This window comes from Aulostomus chinensis, chromosome 17 (assembly GCF_037954235.1).
Source record: "Aulostomus chinensis isolate RoL2024-O1b breed Wild chromosome 17, RoL_Achi_v1.0, whole genome shotgun sequence".
NCBI lineage: Eukaryota > Metazoa > Chordata > Actinopteri > Syngnathiformes > Aulostomidae > Aulostomus > Aulostomus chinensis.
The window spans coordinates 12,300,527-12,322,617 of record NC_141336.1 but is presented as its reverse complement, the minus strand read 5'-3'; the positions used below and the strand labels follow the sequence as shown (position 1 = coordinate 12,322,617).

The 22,091-nt window shown below is 41.5% G+C and overlaps 1 protein-coding gene across 2 annotated transcripts in view; it reads left to right on the top strand.

Moving 5' to 3' along the window:
- Positions 1-22,091, top strand: part of fndc3ba (fibronectin type III domain containing 3Ba) — a 98,458-nt gene that overhangs the window by 20,557 nt on the left and 55,810 nt on the right. For both annotated transcript variants that reach the window (XM_086183036.1, XM_086183037.1), the window contains exons 2-3: positions 5,638-5,783; positions 9,473-9,548. In XM_086183036.1, coding sequence (XP_086039162.1) covers positions 5,667-5,783; positions 9,473-9,548 — 193 coding nt within the window. In that variant the 5' untranslated portion in view covers positions 5,638-5,666. The remainder of the gene's footprint in view (positions 1-5,637; positions 5,784-9,472; positions 9,549-22,091) is intronic.

Below are 22,091 nucleotides of genomic sequence, written 5' to 3'. Positions count from 1 at the left end.
GATTATCTTGGTTTGTGGAAGGTCAAGAGGAGGTAGAATAATATCATCTTACTGGAATATTACAACAGAGGGCGTCAAGGCTGATTTGCTGATGTTAATGGAATATCATGAGAGAAAAAAAACCATTCCAGGAAATACTAACTTTAAACAAAACTACATGTATTTATTTGAGCTCAACTTTTAAACTTTTCTGAATTTTCCTTACTGATAAGGCCTCTGAAGCTCGCAGCGTAAGGAGGCACGCTGACGTATTGATTCAACATCGCACTGCGTGATGAATAACAGGACATGACTGACTTTGAAGCTCCCCAGCAGGAAGTTAAAAAAAAAAGCGCCGCCAAAGTAAGGAAAATAAATGGCCAATTAGCTAATGCTAGCCTTATATTACTTGTGGGTTCTGTCACTGAAACTCCATGTCGTCAGTGTGTTTTATTTTCTTTACATCAACAGCAAAGCAACTGTGGTTGGAGGAAGCGGATATGTGATCACGTCATCTTCATACCAGACTTCTCCTTTTTTTTTTTTTTTTTTTTCTTTTTTTGCAAATGAATAATTCATTCATCCAAGCAGTATCCAAGTCCAATCAGAGTAGTGAATGCCAGTCTGAAGGAATTGTGCCGGTTTGGACGTTGCACAAATGCGCGTGTGTTTGTATTTCTATGGCTCTGCGAATGATGAAAGGGAGAGAGAGGTGTGAAGTAGTTGACTGGAAGTAAGTCAGACAGTCTGTTATGCGGTTGTGAAGATCCATTATGCTTCATCAGGATGGACAAACAGGAGTCACTGGGTGTGTGTGTGTGTGTGAATGATGAATGACTGTATGATTAATGAGGTCAAAGTTGCCCCTGAATAACGTGTGTGTGTGTGTGTGTGTGTTTGTGTGTGTGTGTGTGTTATACATCTTGGTGTGTGTTACTCTATGCATCTTTATGATATAGGCATTTTCCATGCTTACACAGGGCTTTCTGTCTAAACACACACACACACACACACACACACACACACACACACACACACACACACACATTCATACACTGGGACAAGTGGGTGATTGTTTTCTGGATCCAACATGGAATTTTTCAATTTAACATTTTATCCCTGCTGGGAATCGACACCTTATTCCTCCCACATTCCAACGGGGAACGGAAACCACTCTGTGTGTGTGTCTGTGTTTTTGTGAGTGTGTGCGCGCGCGTGTGCGTGCGTGCGCGCATTGTGATGTCTGAAGCTTTCACCAGCAGCATCCATCTGGTAATGATTTCGCTGGAAAACAAAGGTTATTATTCCTCCATTGATACATTTCATTTCCAGATTTATTAATCAGACCATGTAACTGTGTGTAACACTCCTGCTGCAGAACAAACAAGGCATCTAAGTTTTTCCTAAATTTAACTTCCTTCAAGACGGTTTCTTCCCAGGAAATAGTCATGAAATCAGCAAAAACTGATGTAACCAGGCAAATTAGCGATATTTTTTTCCTGAAGGTTGTCTCTGCTCTGTGTAATTTCACACATCAGTGGCTCCAAATTGTAGTGAAATTTAGAGGATGGCATTGCCAAGAAATTATATAACAAGAGATCAGTAAGCTGAACAGTACACAGTTTTGTTTATCAACCCTGATGGTCTGCTTTTAAAGGAATATTTAAATCTTTTTGGAAATGTGCTTTGATACTAACAGTGCGTCATGTATGAAGTCAGGCAGTAGGAGGTTAGCTTAGCGTAGCAGAAAGCACAGTGGTCGGAAACAGGCAGCTGGCTCTGACAGAAGCCAAAAAAATAGTCAAGCACATAACTTCCCTAAAACCACAACTTTTTGTTTTGAGTCTTTCGGTTTTGTATGGATTTAAAAATTCATATTATGTAATGTACCTCTTTGTTTGGATAGCGCGAGGCTACCTAGCTAAGCTAACTCTTTCTTGGCTTCAGTCACACACCATATATCTTTAAGCAATATATTGAATAGGCATGTTTTAAAACTGTAAAAGTATTCCCCTTTAAAGGGGTTTGATTGCTTTTATGTTTTATTTGGAGATGTGGATTTCCTTGTTCAGATTGCTCACTTCCTGTATGCAGAGAAGAATTCCATAAACATCATCCTGAAATCAGATCTGAAATTCCTTCCTCTAACTCAGGCTTGTGTGTATTCATGAGTGAAAAAAGTCATATAAATATAAGTTTTGTCAGGAAATGAAGGGTTATTTTAAGAATACAGGGTCATTTGAAGAGATGTCTCGGTCTGTCCTCATTTGCCCTCTATTCATCATCGAAGCCAATCCTTCATGTACTTATTCTCTCCTTCTTCCTCCCTCCTTTCTCCTCTGTCTCGCTCTTCTCTTTTTCCTGGCAGAGCTGCGAGTGGTGTTACCATCTGTCTGTGATGTGTCCTGGAAGCTGTGTGTGTGTGTGTGTGTGTGTGTGTGTGTGTGTGTGTGTGTGTGTGTGTGTGTGTGTGTTTTCAAGGCAGGATGGCCAGGCTGAGCTGGGAACGGGGCTCAGATGGAGAAAAAGTTTTAGAGAGAGTGGAAGAACAGAATGTGTAATAAAAAGGAGTGATATAGTAAATATGGTAAAACACACAGGCAAGTTGGTACAGGTGTGTGTGTGTTTGTGTTGCAACAGGTACTGGCCACCAGCTAAGACTGCATTTATTTAGTCAGGAAATTGCTTGATGCATAGCTTATGTGCACATGTTAATCGTAGCTTACAGAAATTAGCCAATAGCGCTCTCTCTCGTACTGGTTTCCTTCACCTGTATTGAGCTGAAATTGCTACGTCATTCAATATTCTACTACTGGCAATCAGTGTGTTTGTATTTAAATGTGTGCATAATGTGTTAGTCAGTGCCAGGTAGCTCTAGCAGAGTATGTTGGGATCCGAATGTGTGTCGAATATCGAATATTCTTTTTTTTTTTTTTTTTATTTCAAAAGAGGAATTGTGACTATTCATGACTTGTCTTTTAAACCTTTTGTTTTAGTTTTTCACTTCAGGAAAATCATGTGTTTAGTAACAACTGAGAGACGCTTGTCAGCTGGAGAAACATGGCGTCGGCCTGAGCCGCTGAGGAAACACAGGAAAGCTGCAGGTGCCCGAGGAGCAAGATGGCTGCGGCTAACCGTTGTGCGGTCACTACCAAGTTACTGTCCTTAATGCCGTGACAACAAGATAAGACGTGACAGTGTTCGTGTTAAAGAGAATAAAACAACAGCACAATGCAGCACCATTCAGGATAGAAAGCAACAGTGACGTGAGCTGAAAAGTAGCGACCAGATACTACTTTTGCTCTGTATTTTATTAGGCAAATTGCTCAATATAAGTCCGTTTCTGTTGAAAACAACAAGTAACATCAGAAATCACAACCGAACACATCCATCAGTCTGACATCTACGAAAACCACATGATACAATCTGGCGAGGTTCAATGGGGTGCTGGTGCGATCGCTTGGTCTTCACTGGGACGAGAGATGGAATCCTGGTGTCTACTCTGTGTCGTCCAGCGCTCACATGCGTGCAGAGTTTATGTATTGTGACCGTTTCAAGTACGAGTCAGCGGCAGGGATGCACCCATGTGTCAGAGTTTTTGTTAAATAAAAAGGCATTCCTTGATGGCATTGGTGTATGTTGACTGTTTGTGTGTGAGCACACAACTCAAAAGCGCTGGGATGGATTTTGTGGAAATTCACAGTATATTCCTCGAGCAGAGTTTTGTGCTCTGTGTGCTTTGTTGAGTGTTTGTTAATGTGAAAGAGGGCTATTGAAGGTTGTTTAATAAATTTGTTTGTGATTTGAATGAATTTGTTTATATTCAAAGATTGGGTGATGAAGAGCTGAAAGGCAATTCAGTTTATTTATTTCATGGATATCTGACAAAAATGGGAATATAAAACAACAACATACCAAAGCATTTGTATCAGCAGTAACTACCGGCCAAGTTACTGGTGTTTTATTATTGCACTGATGCATTCAAAGAGCCATCATATTATTCAGTGCTTTTTTTTATTATGTAATTCCTGTTGTGTCCCACTTATGACTGTGATTATGGATATCACTGCTGGTGTACTCAAATTTAGAACACCTAAAAAAAAAAAAAAGCCTTATTTGAAGTGAGTTTGCATTGTTTTTCTGCTCCGTGTTACATTTGCAAACTCATCTGATCCGATCACAAGTTGACAGCTGTGATCGTGTGCTCACTCCTGACGCACTTGTAATGGTGATGTAATCGTAATAAAAGGAAGTCATTTGCACGCAAATGAGTCCACATTTCCGCAAACACCGGGGACAGCATTTGATTTCAGAGTCATCCTGGACACGTTTCCACACACACTGTTCGCCTTTGATTGTTTCTCAATGCATCCTGGTATTCTGTGTGAATCTTCTTACGTTCGTAGTGCGGAAAGTTACGTCGTATGACTGTATGCCGTTTGGGCCGTGAAAGGGTGGATAGATTCATTTGAGCATCGCACAACCCCTGTGAAATGGCTGCTGTCATCTTCAGAATTTGATCCATTTGGTCTGAAAACATTTGGGAAGTCTAGAAAAACTGCACGATAAAGTTATTTATCTAGAGTCAAGTTAATAGGGGACTAACAGGGAGTAGCCAGCTCGACCAGCCTCTGGGAATGCTGTGCATTGTATAAACTAATTTTGGCTTGCTTGTACTGGACCTAGAAGTTGTTCATTGAAATGGTACAAAATTGAGTAGACTGGATTTTTAATGTGTTTGTACCTGTTGAATATGGTGATGTGTGAATTCTGTAGCGCCAGAGGCAGCATTGTAATGTCCAGAGAAAAAAAACAAACCAAACCAAAAAACATGAAGATTTAATCACCATCACCTATAATCTAGCTTCTTTTTTTTTTTTTTTTTTTCCAAAAGGACTTATATAAGAAAGTACTGCATTGACTCAAGAGCCAAATGTGGTGACTTAATGACAAGGATTCAGGTGCTACTCTTGTGTTTAGATGGTAATTATATAATTGGCTGCTTTGAAGAATAATTGGAATGAAATTTATGAATAGGTAAAAGACTTACTTTAGAAGTAATCATTTTGTTAAAAGATAATTACCCCGCAACATTACTAACTGATAATAGGCCTTAATGACACAAAGGCGGTGATGATGTTGCCGTGACAACGCCATTATCTTTATACAAGGATCAGATGGTTAAATTCTTCTTTTGTAGGTATGATGCCGGTCTATCGTTAATAGAATAACGACATGTTCTACGCCTCTTTGGGCGCTCCGAACAAAACTTTTTTTATGCTTTGCTGGAGCAATTATCTCTCTATGGTTTCTTCTCATGCATGTGTGCAGCTTTTGTTAAAGGCCCCATAAGTCGTCCTCAGTCTTCCTCACTCACTCATTCATTTAGGTGTATCTCTGTGATTAGAAATGTATGTCTGGCTCGTAATATGCAAGTTGCTTTCCAACAAAAGCTGTCAGTAGCTGAGTGTAAATATGAACAGCACATACCAATTTTATGTCCTCCTCTTGGTGTTTTTATTTTTTGGAATTCTGTCACATTTTACCACCAGGAAAGGGGAATTCATTTCATTTTATTTTCATTTGTCAAAAAATTACCTCTGAAACAAGATATGCGTGTAAAACTTACATTCCCTCTTCCTCTCTGTACTTTCCCAGGTAGGGCAGTTCAGTCAATTTCTCCATGAATGTACGTCACAATGATGATGACAGACCAGATTCCACTGGACTTGGCTCCGCCCCCCCTCCTGAACGGGGAGGTCCCGCTAATGCCTCACATGGTTAACGGTGACGCAGCACAGCAGGTAAATACACACGCTCAAGCATGCACACATGCATACGGGCACATATGCAAGAATGCATGCACATACGCACGCATCTGTCTTTTGCCTTAAGTTCTTTGCAGAATTCACATCCACCCCTAAATGCATCATGATTCAGCTTTCCCATGTTACAAATACACTCACCCACAAAAGCGCACGCACACACACACACACACACACACACACACACACACACACACACACACACACACGAAGAAACACATCAAACTGTTTGTTGGCATTTGTCACACTGCTTATGGTTAATGAACAGCTGCCATGTTGTTTCAGTAAAACATTTGTCAAGTAACAGGAACAAGCGCACATACAAGCACATACATGCATTATTCAGTGACTAATTTTTCTCATGAAGCATGAAAATGTGACTGGGTCCATTCATGGATCTCAGAACAGTCTCAATCTCCTAAGAAATGGAACTGCCCGTGTATGACTGATTTCACTGGACAGTGCGGAGCCAACTGGATAAACTTCAAAATAAAACACACCTTTATTGTGCATGTATACAAATGGAAAAGATCAACCTAGTTAAAAGTATCACAGTTATTTGACCTAATCCTGGCTAATCCTGTTGTCACCTAAATTTCGTGACACGTGAGAGCCTTTTTTTAGGTGTGGTGTCACACCTTTCGCCCAAAAACACGGCATGGTACATATGAACAAACCATGTGTGGCTGAAACTGCATACTGCCTGCTGCAGGAATGTAGCAAAACAGATATGAAGAAAGTGATTGTATTGCAGGGATGAAAACTGTGAGGGAATGTTGCAGGGACACATTGCCCATTAGATGTGTGGAGGGGAAACTCCAGTTGTCCGACTACAAGTTAGGCTCATTTGTACCACATAAAAGCAACTTTTATTTCCCTTTTTTATGTCTTGCCATTTCATTTGAATCACCTCCCTACATGTAGATACCTGCCACACTTCTTCCAGAGAATTATTTTCCAAGAGGTGCAGATTTACTGCTGGGTATCATCTTTCTGTTTCATAACATCTTATTTGCATGTCTATCGTTTTCCTGGTAACAAATGTTTTGATTCCATTCACTTTTGGACGTCAAAAAGTTCGGGAAGGTGACGTATACTGCTTACGTGTTCAGTCGCAGGTTCAGTACTTTCAGTTTAAAAGGAAAAGCTACAGTACAGCAAGGGCTCTCTAACATACTGGCCTTGTGTGCTTTAGGTCTATGAAGGATGCTGATGTTTATGTAGGAGGGTTTTGGCTGTAACACACAGCAGTTTAGGAAGCTCTTTTAGCCGTAAAACCCTGCAGTTTCAACTTCCTCGTGTGGAATCAGAGATCTAGACCAATGATTATATAGATTTGTCTGTGCATGTGTGCCAGTGTTTTTGTGTATTGGTTTGTGTGTGTGTGTGTGTGTGTGTGTGCGTGTTTGCATGTGTGTATTTCTTCCCATGTCTGTGTTGAGTCTGAGTACACACTGCTGTGTTTGCCCGCCTGTTTGTCTTATCATCTTCCCGACCGTCTCTCTACCTGCCTACACCTGTTTATGTGTGATTATCTGTGTTTGTGTTCCTTTAGTGTCACTGTGCTCCTTTAAAGTCAAAATCCTGATTTCACAACCAAATCTGCTGCTGTCCTCCTGTATTCTCTGTAAAATGAAAACGCGGTTTGCTAATTCACATACAAAGACGACCTTACAGGGTTTATATGGCCATGGAAAACCTGGAAAAGTTCTGGAATTTGAGAAATCGTGATTTTTCAGGCTTAGAGAATTTGTGAAAAGATCATGGAAAACAAATTAAAAAAAAAAAACCTGTCATTTAGATATGTGGTAGTTGTGAGTAGGATCTCTAATTTTATATTATATTAACGATATACATCACAATACATTGCTGTGCCAATTAAAAATGGGGCTTCCGTGTAAGGGACCAGACCAGGTAGGGAACCAGCTTTGTCAACGCAGACACAAGGACATGTTAAAATAAATACTTACATTAAATTATTTCCAGGTCATCCTCCATTTCTGTGTAGATAAATGGATTGATCAGAATTCTGTTAAAACTTATATTTTAGGCCTTGATTTCCAGTGATCTGGGTTATTACAAATGACATTTTGGTTGTGAAATACCAGAGTGGCAATAAGCACTTTGTCTCACATTCCCCATTAAATGAGCTTTTTGACCTCTCACAATTTGTAAATGCAGTCTTATGATATTAATAGAAATTACTTTTGTCTATTTCTGTTATGGCAAATGTGATGGAAACTGATGTCATTGTCCTCTGCTAGATTAAAAAAATCCATTTCTCGATGTTGGTATCCCATCCAAATAAGGTAAAGATCATCAGACTCCTGCTCATTAGGAGGTAGAGTGGCTGTCTAGCAGCCAAAGGGTCGCTGGTTCGATCCTCACTTCCCCCGTTGACCATGTTGAAGCAAGAATACTGGACCCATAGTTGCTCCTGATGAGTCGGGTGGCGCCTTCCATGGCAGTTTCCACCATGAGTGTGTGAATGGGTGAATGAGATGACACTGTAAAGCCCTTTGAGTGCTGCTAAGGTAGAAAGGCGCTCTGTAAAAATGAGTCCATTTATATGAATTTTTGGGTTATTCAGGAATGAGGACATTCTTATCTATGATTAATTGTATTATTTTAGGTTTATGAAAATTAATTTACATTTTTATCTACAGGAGTATCTTTAATTGGTTTATATGGGAATTTTTCTGAATAAAGAAATCCACGAGGGAACGGTCATCCTCATGCTGGGGTAGTGGTCGTGTTTTCTAAAGTGTTTTAAACTCCCAGAGCTCCTCTTATATATCATAATACACTACACATACATATACACACTCAATCTGCACCCACCCACATGGTTTTATATGGGGGTTTTCTCAGTCCTTGGGTCGCCCTGTACTATGCTGGGGTTCCCATAGCAACAGCAGCCGCTGCAGCAGACAGAGCAGGAAGTGTGTCAATGTGTGTGTGTCTGAGGGAGAGGAGTGGGTTCGCGCGGAGATGGGAGAGCATGCAGACACTACAGGAGGAACACAGGATATGAGGATTTTACAACGGCACACCTGTGGAGCTTAGATAGGGCTGTGCTTGAGCGTGCATGCATTTGTGCGTGAATTCATGTATGTGTGAGCAATGGAGGGTCACCTATTCCATGTTTACAGCCACGTGTACACACTCAACAATCTGTATGCGGAGAATATGACGGTAAGGTGCACTCATACTCCCATCAGGCACGTTCAGCCGAAACATTCTGAAATCAAAACAGTTTGGGCTGGATATGCTCACCTTCCTGGATGCATCACTCCATATGTACAATATTTGTGTGTGCATGTTGTTCTGGTTTTAGTGGTTTTCTGCCAGTCAGTGTTGTTAAAACAGAGAGGCATTTTTCAAGTCAGGGTGTGTGAAACAGTAACAGGAAGGTGTCACTATCAGCTTTACACCTCATTTATATGTGTGAACTCTCTGTGTCCACCCTACTCTGATGATTATTGTGTGTTATGTCACCTCCGCATGTCTCTTAGCTATCCAGCAGGATGTCTGTGCTGTGATTGTGAAAGATTATGTCATTTTGCAGGAAACTTTTTATTTTTTTCTCATCTTTTATCTTTTTACCATTTGAACTGAAAACTGATGGCTAACTACTGTATGTGATACGTGTGATTGTTTTGCCACAGGTGATCCTGGTGCAGGTGAACCCAGGGGAGACATTTACTATCCGGGCAGAGGATGGCTCCCTGCAATGCATCCAGGGTGAGTTGTCCCGTGTATTATGTTATCATAGTGATGTGAACGAGTTTGTTTTGCACTCTCAAGAACGGAATTCAACAGTTTTATTCAGAATCTGTGTCAGATTTATTGCCCGGTAATTTTCTTGGTATAATCGGTGCAAATAACATAGAGGTAATGAAAAGAAGCACAGAATAATGAAATATAAAAAAGGGATGATGTGAAATTCAGTAGAATTACTCATAGTAGAGACAAATTTCATAATGATTGTTTAAAGTAAGATGGAGCTCTAAAAAAATAAAAATAAAAATCAACTTTTAAGGACAATGGCACTGTTTTACTAGCTTTATATTTGGCTCTCAAATCAGATTTCTGAAATTCCCAACCACAGGTGGATGCACCAAACTAGCACTAAAAGAATGCATTACTATTTTTTTTTTTTTACCATTCTGTCATACAGCCGCCATTTTAAAATACAGAAAACATTGTGGTCACTTAACTGTGTCTTACTCATAACTTTCACTCACAGATATTTATTAGGATTAATTGAACAGAACCCCTCTTTTAGTTTATAAGAAATAGTGTTAAGAATAATTAACTTACATTGGTGTGAAACATTTTTGTAGTCTTTTAGGTGTGCAGCTAAAACGACAGCAGTAATGTTGAGGACAGGGAAGTGGACGGGAAACGCTTGCATCTATGTGTGTTATCTGTACATTTAAAAAGTCTTGTTAAAAGTCCACATAATGACAGATTGGGACAGAGCTGGCAGCCATGGTCTCACTCTCTGGCTACATCTGATATCAGTCAGTACATGGAAATGTAAGCCACTTAGAGACTCTCAAAGAAGGGAATTCCCCTAACTCCCCCTGTCTCACTCTGATGATGTCAGCAAAGTAAGCTGTTACTGAGAAACTATGAAAGGGCAGCTTTGTGCTTTTTTCAGTCTCTCTTTGTCTCTCATTTCCAATATCAAACTTTCTTTGCTTGCCTGTGAAGGTTTCCTTTGAATTTTTTTTTTGAGCTCATACACTGACCCATCCTCCTGGAAAAACCCACCACCACCACCCCATATTCGATATTCAAACTAATTACAGTCCACCTCTTTTTCTCCGCCCGCCGTATAATTTAATTTTCCCCTGAAATTAGAGGGATTACCCCAGGCTGGCTTGATGAACAGAGATAACGTCAGATAGATGCAGTCTATAAAAGGATGTAAAGATGTTCAGGGGACAGACAAATCTACAGACATCAGCCAGCTATTGAGCAATAAGATCAAAGGACAGGTGGATGAAAGAAGAACCGTGATTTGACAATTGATGAATTCATTTGTGCAAAGAAACCGTATGAATACATAATGTAGCTTTGAAATCATTGTGTGTTTGTGGTGTTTGGAGGTTTTTACTACAGTCAATGACAGTTAATTTGGCATGTGGCTGGGGTCTTGGGGTCATATCTTGAATGTACATATTATTAATGTGGAGGGCCACACACACACATACAAACACACAAAGTCTTGTCTCGTTCTGTCTCTCTAGAGGAGGTCACTGGGTTTAATGAGCAGTGGAGGGTGTCCGTGTGTGTGGAAGGCGAACTGAGTTGCTCTTAAGAAAGAGATTCAGTGTGATTACTGAAACCTCAGAGATCCATGTTTGCGCATGCTTGTGTTCTTATGTGCCTGCGTGTGTGTTTGCACTTTGGTGTGCTTACGTGCAAGTGTGTGTGACAGAGAGTGAGATTACAGAGACCTCAGGGCACAACCAAGAACCAGCTTTTATATAAAGTAACCTCTGTTTAGTTGCTGCACTGCGGTGCATGCATGCAAACATGCACACGCGTGCACACACAGACACAGATCCACTGCCAAGGCAGAGCCAGCCTGGAGACTTCGACACAGCAGCCAAAATAGATTCTTTCATATGAACCTCCAGCCTCTCGTCTCCTCTGCTGACTGTTGCTTTCTCCCTCTTCTCCCTTGTTGTCTTGTTCCTTCTCACATCTCCTCATGAGTCTCGACCGGAAATCAAACTCGGACCATTGTGTGTTGGAGTTATGTAAATGGCTGCTTATTAGCCATACCACTGCTTTACGCTATTGGCTGAATTAAACCTTTTTTTTTTTTTTTTAATTGGACTGTGTCAATAGCTAGAATTTTTTTTTATACCTTGAATATTCCATAACCTTTGGGCCAGAGAAATGCTGCCGGAGCTGCTCCATGCATAATCAAATTCTTCATGTTTGCTTGTAAATAGTGAACACCTGGGAGGTAATTTGTGTTTTGGCGCTATTTTGATGATGTGCTTTACCTGCGCTATAGTGGTCGCTGCTTGTGTTGTGTGCACCCCCGTACCCTGTGAAAACAGATTGACCTCTCAGTGCTCAGCAGCCGGCTTAAACTGACTCCAACTCCTAGTCCCGGTCCATCTCTCAGCATCCCATCGTATTGGTCTCATGTATACACTCTTCTCACTCCTTTACCACCCCCCCTAGACCCCCCCTCCCCCTCCCCCACTAAGACCATTCCCCAGAGCTTTCCCACACTCACATCAAAGGACAAGACTCTAGAGGGTGTGTTAGAGCACCCTGCTCTGGAATGTGTGTGTGTGTGTGTGTGTGTGTGTGTGTGTGTGTGTGTGTCTGTGTGTGTTGTTCGCACAGACATGTGTGTTTTACAAGGCTGTGTTGGTTAACTGTGTTGTTTGCTCTTTGTTGAACTTTATGAGGGATGGTGAGGCCAGGGGGTGAAGAGCAGGAAGCTGTACCCTGCCAGGGAGGATGTGACATCAGGAGGCTCTTGTGGCAGTAACTACACTTCTGGTGTAGTGCACATTCTCTGTTTGGTTGAGATCAAGGTGTTCCACCGCTGATAGTGTCGAATGTTAAATGGCCATACCATAGTTGTCTGGTCTCATCTAATGGCATGAGAGCTGCACATGATTTTTTGAGTTAAATAGTCACCTTTTAATGCAATCGTTTATTTATTGGCCTCAGCGAAATCCCACAAATTATTTTCATGACATGAACGTGCATGAGACCCTGTGAATTCAATATTTTAGAATTTAATGCTAAATTTTGTGTTGACCACAGAAATGGCGCATTTTGTATGTTACAATTTATCAGGAACACGTTGTGCCCCACAAAATCGTCTGCACAAGAGTCGTCACTCGTTAACAAAGTTCTAAAGTAATGAATTTACATGGTCTTGTAGTGTCTCAGTCTCTGCAGTGTCTTGTGAAGTCATTAAGTCATAGACTTGTAGTGAAAATGGGTGGATTCTCCACTATTAAAATCTCATACAGCTTTAACAATTTAAATCTCCACTACGCTAAGTTTTTGTTGCCGTTTTCGATTCTAAAGGAGCATTTTGGATAAGAGAATACAAAGTAATTAATGTCTGTGTCACATCAGTACCCAATATCTTAAGTCAGATATTTGGATTAACATTTGTTTTAAATATTCACATTTCCCCCGGAAAACCTTTTTATAGAGATTCAACAGAGAAGAATTATTGATCCTTTATGTGATACGACCTTTATCTGCTCCGAGCCGCTATGGATGCTTGTCAGCTGGGTCATCTACTCCACAAGTGTCCAGTTCACCTTCTCACTGGTCCTCCAGCTTATCTGGGGCCGTTTGCTGGGACCAGACTCTCCATGCTCTTCGTCAGCTTCCTTCCTCTTTGTCCCCTGACTGACAGAAATCTGGCCCCTGGCCCTGGCTGGAGGGATCTGAGTCTGAGTGGTGGTGGGGGAGCTGGGCTCTGAGGGGTCTCTCAGCAGCATCACTCTGCCCGTAAAACATCACTTAACCAGGCTAAAATCTCCCTCTGAAGTGACTAATTCTGATGAGGCTTGTCTGTGTGAAGCCTCTCCAGGCCCAACCCGAGGATTTTGAAAGTAGATGCTTGATGGTTCTTCCTTCTCCTGCTGCACTGGGAGCTACTGGTAGGCTGTGTGCTGCGATGGATATGAGCTGACTGCTCCTCTCAGCAGCAGCAGGACGAAGGTTCAGCTGGGGATGGTGGGCTGCAGAGGAGCTGCCACAGTTTTCCCACAGTTTGCCATCATCTGAACGCGGGACTTAACCCTACAAGAGAAGGAAACATTCCATCTGCTTGTTGAAATGTATGTTCGAATGACGTGGATAGACTCATGTGATTCACTACATGCCTTGTAATGAAACATAGCTTCTCAACCATAAACAAAAGTGCAAAACCCTTAAAAACCAACAGTATATATGACGAGATGTTAACAAGCAAACCAATATCATTTATATGCAAACAATGCATGAACATGCTTTAAACGTATGAACATATCGAAATTACCATAGTTCTTCTTACTTCTACAGCACCAACTACTGCACAACTGTGTGTTGCGTTTTTGTGCAGTTATTTTGTGAACTTGCTCATATTTTGTTGATTTGAGCTTTTCCGTTTGATTTATACATCACATGAATGTTGAGCGCACAATTTTTCCTTTTCTGTCGGCTTTTGCAATTTGTGAGTTTCCACGTTTGTGACTTTTTCACGTTTGCATTTTGGAAATGTTCAGATTCACTGTGTCATTCCTGTAGGGACTTCTATCTAAACTGATCTACTGTGTGCAGCTTGACACACTTTCCATCAAAAAGACTTTTTGTGGGTTCTCCACGGAGCGCCAAGCCCAGTCTGATGTGTCGCTTTGCTTCTAGCGGAGACACGAGTTGTTTAGAATGGCTACATTCAGCTCTGGCTATAACGCGGCAGCCATTCTTGTTGGCCAAAACACTGCCAATCAGGCAGATGGCTGTGCAGAGGACAGACGTAAACAGCATGGCAACCAGAATGTGATGAATACACTGGCAGATGGACAGCATTGGTCCAGCACTGTGATGCTCATTTTTGTTGTATGAAAAAGTAGTGGCTGATTGTGCTGAGTTTTTCGACTCACACATGTGTTCCTAAGCACAATTTGGATTTCACTCAAATCTATTTTTAGTTCCAAACATGAGAGAAATGCTTGCAATGTTGAGCCCTGCGTCAAGGTGGAGCATCTCCTTCATTATGTTGACAAACATCTGGAAATCCTTTAAACCTGCAGCTTTATCTGGAAAGTGTCCTTCACTCCAATGCCAAGGCATCAACTGGAAAAAAAAACAAAACACCCATGATCAGAAGGATCCTTAATCATCGCCAAGATGGAGATTTTTGAGTATTCTTGGTATGCCTTGTAAAAAAAGTTTTACAGTGGACACCTACATGCATGAGTTGATCCAGAGAAGTGAGCTTGAGCTTCCTGGTATCCTTTGGTTTGACCCAGGTCTCTCTGTAGATCTGTTGTATTGACTGAAGAAACAATTTTGACGAGAGGAAGAGTCGACAATTATTTTAACTTCTAGTTCTTGTGTTTATAGGAGGAAAAAATAAAACAGTTGACTAGGTCTGTTAGGTTTAAGCAGTAGTGGGAGGGGTATGTGCTTTGAGTTTTAGAGCTTGCCCTCGGAGTTGCGGTTTCTCCAGAAGAACCAATCGTTCTTGCATCCAGAGTTCATGATGTCGTCCAGAGGCTCACCCTGGGTTTTCACAGTGCACCTCAACTGAAGATGCAGCACGTAGTTAAAGAAGGATTCACAGAGATAACAAAGCAATTCCATGATCAACACATGATCAGACAACAGCATTTAGTGGCAATGGCCGTCAATAAAATATTATCCAGAATGCATGACAGCAATAGATATATAATTCAGCTATAAAATATGTCAGAATGTACTGACTAGAAATGAGGTCATAATAATAAGCCGTCTTGGGCCGAAAGGGTTTTTTCTTCTCGCTTCTTTCAGAGTAATTTTTTTTGAATAGGGAGATTTGTTTGATTGTTGTATTCAGTAAGTTGCAAAAAGTCTTACAAATCAATATGAAAAAGTGATAAAATTGTGATCCTGCCATAAAAATATCACATTATATTTTTGCCGTGTCGCCCACACTTTGACTATTTCTTTCTTCCTGTCTCTCTATTAGTCTCTGTCCATTCTCTATTTTGGTCTCACTGCGTTTGTCTCACTTTCTCCTCGCCTCAGTTGGATGGACGATACTAATGTTTCTCTCACTGACTTCACTGCGCCACAGAACCATGCTGAGGCTCTGTGTCCCCCAGTCTTCTGCCTGAGTGTGCACTTCTACACTCCGAGGCTCATGATGTAAATGGAAATAGCTGGTTGAGAGAAAATATGGTGGAAAGTCTCGCGGCCTGTGTTTACGCCGAGCCAGATGGCTCTAAACACACTGGGGTAGAAGACACAAATGCGCTTTTCTGAGAAGTATTTAATTTAAAGTACTGTTTTGAACTATCCTTTTGCTGCTTGTAATGAGTGGTGGCTGTTTTAGAAACTTTTTCAAATCTGCCTTGGAATCCAAAACCCTAACCAAATGTGGCAGTGTGGCAATCAAATAGAGCAGGATTGAAAATTACTGTGCACTTTGGTAGATGTCCGTATTTCATTTAACCTGTCAGCTGAAGTATTTGCACTATTATGTCGTAGTTCCATGGGATGTTATCCCGTTTTTTTTAAATTAAAGGGAAATGAATTCTTTGACCCAAATGGGTGGAAACGTTTCCGTTTCTGTGTGTGCCAGTGTGTGACTCGACAAATTAATGAGAGTGTTGTTATTGTTACGACACTTGTTTTTAGCCCAAGGCATAATGAATCCCATAACAGATTTAATGTCTACTGCATATTTATGCAATGGTTTAATTATTTGCAGTGTTTGTGTCTCTGTGGCCTGCCCAAACATCTTTATGCTTACCTTCATGTTATTCTGGATACTATACTATTTTAAAATATGATCTATCTTAAAATATGATCTAATTTGGCCTGCGTCCTCCAATCAGCCCCTAACAAGCCAGCCGTCCCTCAAAAATGTAGCAGTACATGAAACATGTACTGCTTTATCAAGTGATTAGCTAAAGTCTCTGTGCACATCTGGTATTCAAATTTGTCCTGAGCCATCTGATCACAAGTATTCAGCCTTAATATCTTAGTTTTGTTAGAAACATGCAGAAGAATGGACTCGGTCTGTATCATTGAGATTCCTCTCTCCTTCGCTGAGGTAGAGAGCTCATCCTCTCTCTCTCTCTCTCGCAGGCGAATTGGCCCATTGAAAATGATGCAAACTGAAGTATTGCATGTGTTTATTTGCATACATAGTGGGGAAGGAAGATCTGATCACAGGAGACACTTGTGGAGACGCAATTTAAATCCGCGTGAAAACGCGGATTTGTTCACGTGTGATCAGATCACAAAAGGATGAATCTTAATACCAGGTGTGCACAGGTAATCTAGTTAGTCTAGTAATTAGAAGCACTTACTCAGCACTCCCCTTCTCTCTTTGTTTAAAAATATTCATGGAATATGTTTTTTTTTACTGGGCTGGGAAAAAAGGAATGCAATGAGGAGACATATGAAGGAGAGAGAGCACATTATATAGTATGTGAGTAATGTGCATGTGGGTGCATGCACATGTCTCTATGTGTGCATGCGGTGTATGAACAGTTGGTTCGATGCTACCATGGGGGAAAGGGAGACATATTTGCAGAGCATTTGCCTACAAAAATCTATGCCCCCAGGCAAACTGTAAATCTGACTCGAGAGGTGTGTTTAGTGTGAGGGTGTGTCTTAATTTTTTTGTTATGTCCCATTGGCTTTGAATGCCGGTCACCATAGGAACTCTCTCTCTCTCTCTCTCTCTCTCTCCAGGTGGTATATAATGGAATGTGGTCCCTCTGGGACACTTTGTGAATGTGTGTAGCTTACCTGCCTTGTTCTTTTTTTGCAGTATTTTCCACTCAGATGTACTTTGTACGAGTACAGGGAGGACCGATTTGCTTCATTTGGCATAAAGAAGTTAAGAGGTTGACTTCATTGCGTTGGAGTGTTGAGAAGACACTTTTCTTTTTATTCTCCAATGCCATAGTAAAAATGACCCCACCATCATGGTGCTTTGTTTGAATACACAGAGTCAGACAATGCCAGCATTATGCTGCTCCAGCATGTGAATATAGCATTATGGTGTTCCTCGTCACCAGAATGAGATGTGTAAACACAGCATCTCGAGTGAGCTATCCGGTGCTCTGGCTGCCCCTTTTACACAGACATTGATTCAGGCCCATGACTACCTCCGCTGCCGGCTCAGCGGCGGAACATTCTGTCTCCCTCAAGCCTCCTCTGTGCACTTTTATACAGACGGTGAGGCGTAACAGTGGTGCAGTATTCCCGACTCGAACCGTCTGTGTAAAAAGGGACTAGAGAGAGTTGATTGTTGTTGTATGCCCTGCCCAGTGCTCACTTCTGAACTCAATGCCCTTACACAGTAGGGCATGAAAAGGCAGAAAGAGGAAGGGAGGGAGAAAGAAACAGAGTGGAAATAAAAATGATAGAATGAGGAAAGGTAAACAGAGGAAGAGAGAGAAAGAAAAAAGAAGAGGGAGAGAATCAGACGCTACATGTCTCGTCGTGTCTGCTGCCATGCATTCCGGGCGAGGCCGCTTCCTCTATGCAATGACCCCAGCCACCCCTATGCTGCTGACTTGGTTTGGTCTGCCGGCTCTCGGGAAGGTTGAATTTGTTGGCTCAATTTGGGCAATAGAGTGTTGGGAGGGGTTTTGGGTGAGGATAAGAATGGGCAAAACTCTGGAGAATGCTGTGTCTGTCTTCATATGTTCGACTGTGTGAAAAGTGGATGTGTTTGGGAACAGCAGCTGTGGAGAGGAGTGCTTACAGAATTTTCCAGAAAACCAGAGTGAGCAAAAGAGAGAGAGAGGGACAGAGAGAGCTTTTCCAGGGATGAAATTCTTGGCTCCCTTGAAGCTCAGGGTACAGCTGGAGCACTTTACCCTCCCTCCACCCTTGTTCCGTCCTCTTTTCCCTGTCTTTCCAACCTCCCTCACTTCCTCCCATGCTTCCTTGTCTCTTTCTTTAATCGTCTGTTGTGATTCCATCTTGTAGTATTTTTTTATTTCAGTTTTAAACCTCAGCTTCCCTCCATTTTCAATTTTGATGATTTACATGCTCCGTGCTAAATTAAATTAAACCTCATCATAAAGCTCGAGGGCCTTTTAAAAAATGTTGAATCCTCTGCATGTTGCTGCTGCTGCTTTTTAGAGTAGATTAAACATCATCGGTCACATGGGGCTCTTGTAGAAAAGTAGGACTTTCAAAGGGAGTCAAGCAAATGTTCTTATGTGCTGCACAGCAGCATTGGGTACACATGCAGTTGTTTATATCATATGTGTTTAGATCCCCTCCCTTGCCCTGATCTGATTGGTTATGCAGAAGTGTGTGTCAGTCAGAGGGAGGGCCTAACCAGTGAAGAGGGAGAAAAGGTTTTGTTATTGGTTTCAAACAAAGGTGAGCTTGAGTGTGAAACCTCTACCACCTTTGAGTGTTCGATCACCTTGCAAACACGTATTAAAAGAAAAAGGACCATCAAGGCTGGTGCTGGTGACCAAAAAAAAAAGAGTTTTGTGTTCCCCTGCATGCTCATACATCCCTTCACCCACCATCACATAGAAACACATATAAACAAACTGTGAAATTAAGACTTAGGGGGTTGGGGAAAGTCCCTGCTAATCTAGGACTTCCAGTTTTGCCTTCATTCTTTTTCCACTGACATTCAGACAACCTCTGTTCTGTTCAATATTTCTCTTCTCTTCTCTTCTCTTCTCTTCTCTTCTCTTCTCTTCTCTTCTCTTCTCTTCTCTTCTCTTCTCTTCTCTTCTCTTCTCTTCTCTTCTCTTCTCTTCTCTTCTCTTCTCTTCTCTTCTCTTCTCTTCTCCTCTCCTTCCTCATTCACTTCCTGGGCTCTTTGTGGCAGACACAAACTCGGTGCTGTTCAGACTGTGACTCATGCACTTGGAATGGAGCGATTAAAGGAGGAGAGTGGAGGAATTGAGGGGATAAGTTAGGGAGAGGAGTACTGCTGGGTACAAAAGTAGCGAGTCAGATAAAAATGAGCAACATAACAGTTGTTTACCGGGTCAAGGTGAAAAGTTGTTTCAACTTCAGTATTCAAAGGATTTAGTTAAAGAAGAGAGAGGAGGGAGAGCAGGAAATGATTATTAGACTGAGCCTGTTTACACACCAACAGCTGTTGCACTTCTGAGCTCCCTCTCATTCTCTCACTCTCTCTTTGCCTCTAGACATGTAGAGTCGATTAGGGAATGGATACAATGAGTCATCAGTGTCTGGATTGTGTACATTCATGTATGCACGTGCATGCTTGCACATTTATGTTAGGAGTCTCCACGCATGCATATGTACGTGCGTGTGTATATGAGCGTGCATGAGCAGCAAGAGTGATAGCTGAAGTATGTCGCTCTGTGTGTTGCATGGTTACCAATCTCCAAACAATTATATCTGCAGGACTCAGAATAGCCTCATGTGATAATACTGGGAAAGGGCTACCTAGGGTGTGTGCATGTGTTCACAGTTGTTATGTCTGGATTTGTAAGTGTATTATTGCCTGTGTGCGTTTATACTGAGGTGACCATGATATTTCTGTCAGTATAAACTATGCAAATGTCAGTATGTTCCAGAAATTGTGTGTGTGTGTGTGTGTGTGTGTGTGTTCGTGTCAGTATTACATCGAAGAGTTTATACACACATGCCCAGGTGTTGCGCAGTGTTCGTCTGCGGTTATGAAACGTGTTTGTCTTTGTGTATGAGAGCCTTTATGTGTAATTACGTGCACATGTGTGTGTGCACAGCTGTGAGTGTGTGTGTGTGTGTTTGTGTGTTTGTGTGAGCATGTTGAGCGATCTTGAGAACAAAGCATGGCTAGTCCCTCCAGACATTACGTTGGTCTCTTCTGGAGCAGACCCAGGACCAGAAGTAGGTCGTTCAACAGCAGCACCCCTCCTCTGGGTGGGGGAGAGCCGGAGAGAGATCAAGGCTTGGTGGAGGTATGGGGTGGCACTCATGTTAAATACTGAAACCTAAGCTAGACCTAACTTTATTAATGGGAGCATTTACAGATTGATCTGGACATGAAAATTGTAGATGTTAGTTATATTTCAAGGCATTTAACTTTCTGGAAGATTTCCCAATGATATGCAAAGGCAGTGGAACGTTGTTTCCAAAAATCATCCTAATTTGTTTCTTCAGTTAATTTCACATTCAGGACTAAATCGAGACTCTTGGAATTGTGTCATATGTAAAACTAAAAAAAGACCCATGTGTATTTGATTCACAGTAACTTACACTGCTCTGGGGGTGTGTAGTATTAAACACCCTCAAGCGTTGCTGCTGTAGGCTGAATTATGCTCCCAAATGGACGCGCACACACACACACACTCATGCACACAGCTGCAGACACCACGGACGCCTAGCACCTCTGTTTATACTGCTCTCTGTACTCTTACTTGTTCCACACATGCATGTTTCAACATGGAATTGCTCGAGTGACTGATGTTTTGAATATGTCTGCTCTCCAGAATCGGCACTAAAGCCAGTGATAGTGACAGATAATCATGGCTGGAAACAGAAAATCTTTCTTATGATTGAGATAAAATCTAATGATGTGTTTAAATCGTTTCAAAAAGCAGCCTGCTGGCAGAAATCCCACCATAGTCAGTTTATACGATGACTGACATGCTTGTGGGTTTAGATTATATTTAGTCACTAAAGAATGCATTTTCCAGAGCATGTATAGTTGCTGCCCAAATCTGAGGTATGCGGATGTCTGCGCAGAGCCAATATGTAAACAATCTGATTACTGAATATCATGCAGACCCTTGGGACAAGGAAAACATAAATTTGAGTTCAGAAAGTTCTCCCGTTTAAACAACAATATATTTGATTTCTCCTAGATAAAAAATAGATTGAGAATTGAACAATTCCAGATACATCTAGGGATACCTAGACATAACAATTGTGATCCTCGGTGTGTTCATGCCAAAGGAGAATTGGAGCAGTAGCAGTGGTATTGCACTTGCTTTTCTGCACTTTTGAGCCAAAGGGCTAAGCTCTGGATCTGCTCGTCAATCTGCACAGCTACTCTTACCTGTGGTAATGACATATGGGTCTTGAACGAAAGAACAGGGGTAGAATGGCCATCGAGTAATCACAGGGTCGCTGGTTTAATCCTCATATGACGTAACGTGTCCTCGAGCAAAGGAACATTTTCATTTTAAAGCAGATACATATGGCGTTTACATGGACCTTTTCCTACAGAATCAGGCCCAAAATGTGTGTGTAAAATCGTACAAAATAAGATGAGCATACCACTTCCATGGTATCTGTTGAAGGAGAGCAAAGTGCTTTTACCTGTGGGCCAGTAACCACAGTTGGAAATGAAACAGAGATGGAGTAAAACTTATGATTCTGGCAGCAAGCCCCTTACCGTTAGACCCGGTACAGTATATTTATGATGGGCCATTTGCACAGTTGGGGGTGGAAAGTTTTCACTCACCTTATTTCAAAAAGCTTATTCAGAATTTGTATGAATAACCCTGGTTTTCCAGTCCCCCTTCTTCTCCAGTGCTTAAATAAGCGGTCGATGAATTACATGTGGCATTGATAGTTTCATAAGTCTGT